Source organism: Chenopodium quinoa, unplaced genomic scaffold, assembly GCF_001683475.1.
Source record: "Chenopodium quinoa cultivar QQ74 unplaced genomic scaffold, ASM168347v1, whole genome shotgun sequence".
NCBI classification, from domain to species: domain Eukaryota; kingdom Viridiplantae; phylum Streptophyta; class Magnoliopsida; order Caryophyllales; family Amaranthaceae; genus Chenopodium; species Chenopodium quinoa.
In genome coordinates, this window is record NW_018745330.1 from 52,186 (window position 1) to 62,372 (window position 10,187).

At 33.6% G+C, this 10,187-nt stretch overlaps 1 protein-coding gene across 1 annotated transcript; it reads left to right on the forward strand.

Annotated features, from left to right (window-relative positions):
• Positions 1 to 2,382: 2,382 nt before the first annotated feature.
• On the forward strand, positions 2,383 to 6,477 carry LOC110712747 (putative receptor-like protein kinase At4g00960). Its single transcript, XM_021891198.1, has 7 exons — positions 2,383 to 3,226; positions 3,384 to 3,506; positions 3,861 to 3,982; positions 4,095 to 4,305; positions 4,414 to 4,654; positions 4,791 to 4,938; positions 5,036 to 6,477. Exons 1-7 carry the CDS (start codon positions 2,491 to 2,493, stop codon positions 5,345 to 5,347), a joined length of 1,893 nt encoding a protein of 630 aa, XP_021746890.1. The 5' UTR covers positions 2,383 to 2,490; the 3' UTR covers positions 5,348 to 6,477.
• Positions 6,478 to 10,187: the final 3,710 nt, after the last annotated feature.

A 10,187-nucleotide genomic window follows, 5' to 3' on the forward strand; every position in this document is an offset into this window, starting at 1 on the left:
AGCTATTATGGCTAGGGATGTTTTGGCCATTCCTATTACATCGGTAGCCTCTGAGTCTTCTTTTAGCATGGGTGGTCGTATTTTAAACAAGTATAGGAGTGCACTTTTGCCTAAGAATGTTGAGGCGTTGGTTACCACACAAAATTGGTTACGTGGTTATGATTGTGATATTGAAGAAGACGTCCTTGAAATTGGTAAAGAGGTGATAGATGAAAGTTTTGCATCTAATTAGAAAGGTATGGATGTTGCTATTTTACTGATGCTTAATTTATATTGTGTTGCTTAATTCAAGCTTTCTTGTTTTTTTTTTTTTGTGAGAAAAAGTGTAGCTTCATTTCTTACACTAATGATAAGTATAGGGTGCTGCTACTGCTGACTGCTTCTTCTCCTTACTGTTGTTCTGCTGACTTGCTGTGCTGCTGACTTGCTGTTCTGCTGTTGTTCTTCCATTCTGCTGCTGCTCTTCTTCCATTTTTGATGTTCTGCTGCTCTTCTTCCATCGCTGCAGTTCTGCCATTCTGCTGCTGCAGTCTGCAGTGCTGCTGATCTGCCATTCTGCTGTAGACTGTGGTGCTGGTGTTAATCTTGTTATGCTAAAAACTTGTACAATTCTGTTGTTAAAACTTGTTTGTATGGATTGGTTGGTTTGATTTTGTTACTTTGTTGTTAAAAATTGTTTAATTATGTGTATGGATTGGATTAGTTTGTTTTGGTTTTGAAAAGTTGAAACTTGTTGAATTAGAAGTTTTATAACTTGTTAATGCTATTAATCCTATTATGCTACTGGAATACTGCTATGTTGATGAATAAGGCCCAAAAGGCCAAAAAAATTGTAGGTTATTGCCCAAAAAAACCAAAATTGCAGATTATTCCCAAAAACCAAATTAAAGTCAATACTCACGGATTAGCTAACGAAGTGCTATTTCTAAGGGAATTTAGTATTAACTAAGTTACTAAGATATATACAATTAATATGATAAGTATATGGTCTCAAGAAAAACTGATAAGTATGGAATATATGCTAAATATATATTCTAAGATTTCTAATACTTAATCCAAATAATTACATAAAAAAGTGCACCAAAAAAATATTATTATTACATACAAAAAAAAGCTTGTAAACGGTTCGATTTATAAGCGGTTTGGTTCATAAACGGTTCGGTTTATAAGCAGTTCGGTTCATAAACGGTTCGGTTTATAAGTAGTTCGGTTTACAATCAGTTCGGTTTTTAAATGGTTCGGTGCAAACGAGTAGCAGTTTGCTAACAGTTCGGTGTAAGCGGTTTTTATGCCAGTTTAAATGGTTTCGGGTTAGAAACGGTTCGGTTCATTTTCGGTTCGGTTTCCTTTTCAGTTCGGTTTAGATTTGGTTCGGTTCTTAATCGGTTTAACGTTTTCTCGGATCGGTTCGGTGTCGGTTTTACTAACATGCGGTTCGGGTTGGTTTTCGGTTTCAAAAAAATCGGTTTTTAATCGGTTCGGTTCTCATTCGGATCGGTTGAAACAGTTCGGTTTCACCGGTTCGGTTCGGTTTTTGACAGTGCTAACTAAAACAGATGTCAGGAGGACTAGACAATTTTAAAATTAAACCCCTAAAACTTAGCCACTTAGGATTACATTAAGAGGAGGAATGACCAGAATATGGATCATCTGATCTTTATAAAATTTTCCATTAATTTAAAAACATTATATAAAACACAAAGACGCTAAATTGAATTTTACTGCATATATATAAAACAAAAACAAAAAACAATAAAGGGAACTGATCAACCTAAATGTTTTTGATCCAATAAAATAAAATTTGCAGTTACAGAAATACGTAGTAGATAAAATACATATTACTCCGTACATACCAGGGTAAACCCTCTTGTTTGTGTGACATTATATTGCTGTCAACTATCAGTTGTTCGTGGTCATTTATCAAGCAATCCAGATTCACTTAGGCATTTAATCGAACACCTGGTGAGCATAACTCAAAAAATGAGAAAAATAACAATAATCAGTAAACGATCAATGAAATGAATCAGCTGCAATCATCATATCTAGCAAACAATCATATGGAGACAATGGAGTAGGAGTAGCATAAATAAAAGATGATACCTTCAAATTAAAGAGTGGTTTCACAACCCAATTTCGTCATTGAATTGCAGCAAAACAAAATAAAGGGTAGATTTCTTTCCAATGCATAGAGCCAAAGCCAATAGAGGTCCTTCTACTCCTCTCCACTCCGTCAAATTTCTTTCCATATAATCCCTCCGTTTTTAAATTCCTGGAAGAATAAAAAAAATAAAAATAAAAATAACGAAGAGAATTGGAAAAAAGAAAATATAAAATTAATAAAATATGATTTAATTTGGGAAAGCTTTTCAATTAAAGAAATAAAAAAGTATTTAAAAACGGCACATAAAAAAGTATTTAAAAACGGCACATAAAATTCCTACTTCTAAAACAAATAATACAGGCAGGTTCTTGATTCCCATTAAAAAAATTATGGGGCACATTCTTAGCCCAATTATATTTTCATTTATTTGCCTAACTCATTTTCTCAAATTTGCAAGTTCTCAGGACCTAAATGTTTACATCAATGGCAGCTGTTCTAATAGGAAATTTGAGCAGGGAGGTGTATACCAAACCAATCTGTATTACCTATTATCAAATCTCACCTCGAATTCGGACACACGAAAATTCCACAATTTCACCACAGGGGAACGCCCAAATACAGTATATGGCCTATACCTCTGCAACAGTGGTGCAGACAATCAGCTGTGCCGAGACTGTATTAAGGCTGCATCAGAAGGAATCCTGCAGACATGTCCGTCGAGTGTAGAAGCCATAGTTTGGTATCCGTTGTGTATGTTACGCTATGCAAACCACTCCATATTCTCCATTAATGATGTTAATCCTTACTTTCCACTCATATTTGGTCCAACAAAGTACAGTCAGTTCAATCAGCAACTGTCAAACGCGTTCATTGGTCTATTTAACGTTGCCTCGGCTGGGTGCTTATCGCTAGCTTCAGCCTCAACAGTCAGTCAACTCCCTGGAAACATGCTGTTAACTTCTTCAGTAGACTGCACACCAGATCTTCGCCCATCAGATTGCCGCAGTTGTTTACAAACTGCACTTGGCAGGCTTCATACACAGGGTCAGCAATACGGAATGATTCTGCAGCCGAGTTGTCGATTGACATATACCTTTACTGAAACATCAATTTTTCTACCTAAAGGTAATATGTTTAAATTCGACTCTGATTTCACCTCTTGTTTTTTTTCTGTTACGAAGTGCTAAACATTCTTATACTCTAATCGACTCGATATATGTATCACCTTAGCTTGTTTTTGCTATTATGACCGAACTTTTTTATTTTTTATTCACATTTTCAGAACCAGATAAAAAGCTGTATGCTGGATTGGGAGTCGTATCAGGTTTCGCAGCCATATTCTTGATCATTATTGTATATCTGATCTGTTGTCTAAAGAGAAGAAAGGCCAGAAAAAGACCATATGGTAATTTTTAACTGTTGTAAGTTTCATGTTAAAACATAGATCGATCTTGTTCTATGTAAAAAAAGAGTTGTACCTTAATAGTTTGATGACTTTGATCATCTAGTGTACGGTGCTTGTGGTCTTGACTTGGGTCAGGTTGAAGGCAGAGTCTCTGCCTCCGATTGGACCTCTTGCTGGAAAATTGAGCCAAAATAACTACTCGTAATCATTTTGGTAGTCATATTACAAACGACTACCTGCAAAAATAAAACAGGTTTAATAGAAAACAGTTAGGAGAGAAAATAAGACGGAGTAACACTTAAAAACTGTAAAGTAATGATATTGAACACTTAGAAAATATTTATGTAATTCCAGGGCTCGAAGAGATCGAAAGCATGGAAAATTTGCAAATAGATTTCGAAACCATCAAATCAGCAACATACAACTTCTCCGATTCCAACAAGCTTGGACAAGGTGGATTTGGCATTGTTTACATGGTATGACCAAAGTCTGAACACTGTACAATGTTAGTAATACTACAAATTTGTTAAGACGTACTATGGCATTTGCATATCTATGTTATTTATGTATCAGAGATTATGATTTCAGGGGACATTGGCTGATGGACAAGCAGTGGCGATAAAGAGGCTTTCGAATGCATCAGGACAAGGAATCCGAGAGTTTAAGACCGAGGCCTGCTTAGCTGCCAAGCTTCAACACAAAAATCTTGTTAAACTATTTGGATTCTGCTTGGAAAGAGATGAAATGTTGCTGGTCTATGAGTTTGTGCCTAACAAGAGCCTTGATCGATATTTATTCGGTTAGTTTTACTTTGTTTTTTGCAGTCTAAAACAAAATCTAAGTAGTTGAAATATTCAACTGTGTTGTTTTAATTTCTGAACTGCTAAATTGTTTATACATGCTGCAGATGCTAAACGAGGAGCATTGTTGAAATGGGAAACTCGTTACAAGATCATAGTAGGAATTGCACGAGGTCTACTATACCTACATGAAGACTCATGTCCAAAAATTATTCACCGAGACCTTAAACCGAGTAACATCTTGTTAGATGGAGAGATGAATCCCAAAATTGCTGATTTCGGTATGGCTAAGCTTTTTGGAGGAGATCTAACTCAAGGAAATTGTACTAGCAGAATCGGAGGAACATTGTAAGATTTCGACTTTTTCATCTAGGAATACTAATGTAACAAGAAATTTTAATTGGTTTATTGATTACACTAGACATATTTTATGGCATACTACATATTTGTATGGTTTTCCCTAAGCGAAAAAAAAATGGTGCAGTGGATACATGGCGCCAGAGTATACAAGAACAGGGCACTTCTCAAGCAAATCAGACATTTTTAGTTATGGTGTGATACTGCTAGAGATAATCAGTGGAAATCGTTGCTTGGACATAAATAATGCACAAGGAGAGAACCTCTTAAGCTATGTAAGTTATTTAATTTTTACTTGAGACCTATAGTACTATAGTAGCATGCGTTGCTTATTTTGCTTGTACTTATGTCGTTCTTGAATTTACATCTCAGGCATGGAGACTTTGGAATGAAGGGGCACACTTGAACTTGGTAGATTCAGCACTAGGTAAGAACGATTTTTCGAAAGATGAAGTTGAAAGATGTATACAAGTTGGACTATTGTGCACTCAAGAGGATCCAGATAAACGACCAAACATGGCATCAGTGTTAATCATGCTTAACACCCAGTTAAATATTAGCATGACTCTGCCTTTTCCACCTCCAATTTTACCTTATTACAAGCAAGAAAAATCGGCAGATTTACTTGGAAGCTCTGGAGTAAATCCAATGGAGGATATTATGACCGAGTTGTCTCCTCGTTAAAGGAGTACCTTCAAAGGTATTTTTTTTTGCTCATATTCGTGTAATTATTGGGTACAAGCACACGAGCAAAGAATAACATTTGTTGTATCATACACACGGTATAACTAGTTGTACATAAACAAATACTGCTCTTGTTAATGCCAAGAGAAAAATTATATGCAAGACTTCCAGAAAGGACAAGCTGGGATAGTGGGATGTATAGTCTTCCAGCCCCTAGAGGTTTGAAACAGCGATGATTGTGTAAATGTGCGTGTAGTGTATGTGTGTTGTTGGTAGCCATTAAAACTTCTTGGTTCTGTAATGTGGTGAACATTTTTTCCAATTAGTCTTTGATAGATGTTACCAGACTGATATTGAGGAATGAGGATAGATATCTTCCTGTATCAAGACTACTCTTCCATATCTTAGCAACTAATAACACCACCAAAAGTATAAAACACAAGCTTTTAAATAATTCTTTGGCGGGTGCATATAATTGTTACCCCTTCTTATGCTAAATGTTCTTCCCATTTTGACTTGGTCCTTTTGATTAAGTTGGTCCTTTAACACGTAAGAGTCTTGTGCTCTTTCAGTCAATGACAAAGAGAAGCATGCATGTTACTTAAATTCTTAATTCCAAACGTTTGCCTTAAAAAATTTGAAAAAAAAAAAGAGGAACAACTTAAGACTTTCTTGATAACGTGCTTCTAGCTAGATTTATGCACAAATTAACTTTGCTTACACTCAATTAAGCATGGTTTTTCACTGGCGGATACAGTAATTGCCTTAAAAAATTTGAAAAAAAAAAAAAAAAAAAGGAACAACTTAAGACTTTCTTGATAACGTGCTTCTAGCTAGATTTATGCACAAATTAACTTTGCTTACACTCAATTAAGCATGGTTTTTCACTGGCGGATACAGTAATTTCATGATTATCGCGACCTAAACCTGTGGAGATTCAGTTGAATCATTTGATTGCCCTTTGTTTTCTGCAATGACACAAATTCAATTTTCACATTAGCAATGTCAATGTGGCTAACAATACACTTAAGCATTAATAAATTTAAACATAAGCGGGCTGTCGTAAGTATATAACATTGCATAAATAAGCATTTTTTGCTTTTGAACATCATAGCATGATAAAGGTGAATCATTTCTCGATCTTCACTAATGTGGGACAACATACATGTACGTACACTAGTAGCATGCATTTAAATTTTAGGAAAATTTGTTAGAAAGGTACTTATATGTTACCTTTTTGCAAAGAAGGACCTTATATGTTCAAAGTGGTGAAAAAGGTCCTTATAAGTCACTTTTGTTGTGTAGAAGGACCTTGACATCGGAATATGACTATTGACTTTACTTTTCCGGTGTTGATCATCACGCATGTGGCATGTGATTTTTTAAATGGCCCTTTCGTTCATTTTTTCCCCACGTTTTCACATTCTCTTTCTTTCTTTCCCCGAATTTTCTCTCAAAATTCCTACTCTTTCCTCAAAATCATGGGAAAAAAAAAATTAAAAAAAAAGATATTTTTTAAACATCACGTGCATGTCACATGATAGTCAATGCCGGAAAAGTGAAATCAACGGTCATATTCCGATGTCAAGATCCCTCCTTACAACAAAAATAACTTATAAGGATCTTTTTCACAGCTTTAAACATAAAAGGTCATTTTTCACAAAAAAAAAAAATGAGCATATAAGTACCTTTTAGACAAATTTTCCTATATTTTATATAGGATCGATATAGATGTAGTACTCATATAATTTAATATGAACAAGACTTAAAGGAGGACGAGATCAAGAGGGTACATAAGATCATTACCTTGCAATTGTTCCTCTTTCATACAGCCAAAGCATAAACCAATACAACCAATTGTTAAGCCAACAAACACAACTACAACAATGGCTATTATGCCGCCTATTATGATGAGAGGTTTCAAAATAATCCAAACTGTCTTGCCAGTACCTAATCAAAACAAGATATATAGTTAAAATCGATCTTGTCAGTTAGCGTGCTAATTATATAAGTAATAAGTTAACCATAAAATTGCTGAAATTATGAAGAAAAATGCAAAGATGGAGATGTATTGATACCTTTATCATGAATAGGAATTTGAGCAGCTACTTGAGGTATAAGTATAAATGGTAAAATAATTTGAATGATAAACAAAATAGTTCTGAAGATAGCCATGTTATATTTGTAATGCTTACTAAATTAGTGATTTAAAATGAAACTATATATATTTCCTTATTAAAAATTTGTTGATAATAAAGTTTATTTACAACAAAATATATTAATTGATCGAAGATAGCCTCGGGTTGTAAACTTGTAATGGACTGCCATGAACTTAATTCTCATCCTTTTCACCTTGTGGCATGATGCTTGTTGATGTTTGATTATTTTTGCTTTATCTAATTCTCTTGTTGCATGAGTTGGCAAAATGCGTATTTTTTAAATGTTCGCGATGACTCCAAAGATTGAATTATTCTATCCGTCAAAAAAAATAAAATTGAATTATTCTGTATAAGCTTTTTAGATACACAACCGTGTGATTAAGGATTCAATTGACGATATATTTTTATGAAATTAAAGAACCTATTATAAATAAGTTAAAATAAAATATAATAAGACAGGCATGAATATATTTTATTCTTAATTAAGCACCCTTTTTAATTACTCGTATAGGTTACCATTCATTTTTTCTCTTAACTCTAGGGTTGAAGCATTCTACATAAGGTTAAACATTTCGACTAGATCAAGCCTTGACTATTTGGTGAATATGTGTACGTCTGTATATGAAGTGCATTATTAACAAGTTAAAATCTTTTTATTTATTGAAGATCACTTAATTAGCGTTCTAATTACATAAGTAATAAGTTAACCAATAACCGTGGAATCGCTGAATTTATGTTTAAAAATGCAAGAATGGAGTCGGATCCTATCGATACCTTTGTCATGAATAGGAATTTGAGCAGCTACTTGAGGTCTTGAGGCATAAGTATAAATGGTAAAATAATTTGAAGCAAAATAGTTCTGAAGATAGCCATGTGTTTTTTGTTTTCTTACTAAATCAGTGATTTGAGTGCATATGTACACTATATATTGCCTTATAATTTTATAGATAATGTGTAGCTTACTAGCTAATAGCTTAGAACAAGTCATTCTAGCTAATTATTGAAAAAGGCCTCGGATTTGTAATGGAGTACCATGAACTTTAACAAACGAAGTTAAATTGATTTTTATTTTTTATTTTTTATTTTTTTTTTGTTTGTTGCTGATTTAATAGCTTATTATATGTTTAAGGATGGTGCAAAAAATGAATATTTTGCGCCATCGTCGCAACAACATGTTTGCCGGCCCCATGTGCCGCTCGAACGTTGACATGGTATGTCCAAGACTCCAACGTAGGTGTTATATATCTTGCTTAAAAACAGCTACGAAAAAAATAGTTAAAAAACTAAAAAATAAAATATAAAAGATAGGTGTTATATTTGACCTTTTTTACAAGTATATTCTGATCTTTCTCTAGATGAGGTTTGATACAAGTAATTGTTTAACCTCAAAACAACATAAATTAAAGAATGTTTTGTTATCAATAATTGGTTAGGTTGCGTTAGGCACCAAGGTCTCATACTCTTAAAAATAAAAAAATAATAATAAAAAAAAAGTCTCATAGGATCCATATAGTCACAAGCCACGTAACTAGTGTTGTGGTGTTTCCATGTACTAGCCCCGTGGATAATTTCAAATATTTTTTTAACAATTTAATAATTGTTACAGTTTGACCGACACATTATTTTAAGCAATTTAATTGACTTAAATTAAATAAAAGGTAAGTTGGGTACTCAGAGTATTAAAAAAAATTGTAAAAAGAAGACAGTGAGTTTAATAGTTTATTGGAAAATAATGAATGTAAAATAAAAAAATAAAAAATGTAGTAGTAGTTTGGGTGAGGACCGTAAGAGGAGAGAGATAATATTAAAATGTGAGTAGTATTTTGCCAAAAAAAAAAGGAAGTATAACACTTATTAAAACATAATCGCATTTGGCAAGTGTAACACTTACTAAAGCACGGAATGAGTAACGATAAAGATTGTAAATGAAAAAAAGACTCAAATTCTTATATGTGGCTAGTCACACCGTATGGCCAACCATCATAGCCTCATAGGGGTTACTTCGTGTAACACCCCAATAATTCTTCCTTTTCCAAACCACTTACTTTAAATAAAATAAAGGAGAATCATTGGCCTGTTACAGTCACGTGTCAAAACGTTAAGGCTTTATCATCCAACCAATAGATAATATCATCCAGCCAATAAAAGGATATCATATAGCCAGTAGAAGATATCATCCAGCCAATAGAGAACATTATCCAGCCAGTAGAAATATCATCTAGTCAATAAAGGATATTATATAACCAATAGAAAATATCATCTAGCCAATAGAGGATATAATTCAGCTAATTGAGGATATCAAATCCGCATTTCGTCAGTCCCATATGATTTGGCATTACAAGTGTATTACATGCTCATCACTTAAGTATTAGATTACTACTCGTAATATAGTTTGGTTAATGTTTTGTTTATTGTATGAAAAGGATAGCCCAACTTCCTTGCCAATAGTAAGATTAGTAACTGATACTATATACAAGTAGTTTATATATAATTGAAGTAATACTTCGTCAAGTTCATTTGATCGATATGATTATTGTTATCACCAACCAAAATCAAAGACAAACGTGCAAACACAAAGGTGTTGGAAGCATGCAAATTGGAATAGTTGGCAATATTTGACAATGCTAGTTAATACACTATATAAGGATGCTCCTATTTTCCTTACAACATTCATCATAGCA

What these genes read in the sequence shown, in the direction of transcription:
- LOC110712747 (XM_021891198.1), top strand. Translation starts at nt 2,491, where the DNA reads ATGGGGCACATTCTTAGCCCAATTATATTTTCATTTATTTGCCTAACT. An exon ending in GATTTGGCATTGTTTACATG is followed by an intron (nt 3,983 to 4,094) that starts GTATGACCAAAG and finishes TTATGATTTCAG; the next exon opens with GGGACATTGGCTGATGGACA. An exon ending in AGCAGAATCGGAGGAACATT is followed by an intron (nt 4,655 to 4,790) that starts GTAAGATTTCGA and finishes AAAATGGTGCAG; the next exon opens with TGGATACATGGCGCCAGAGT.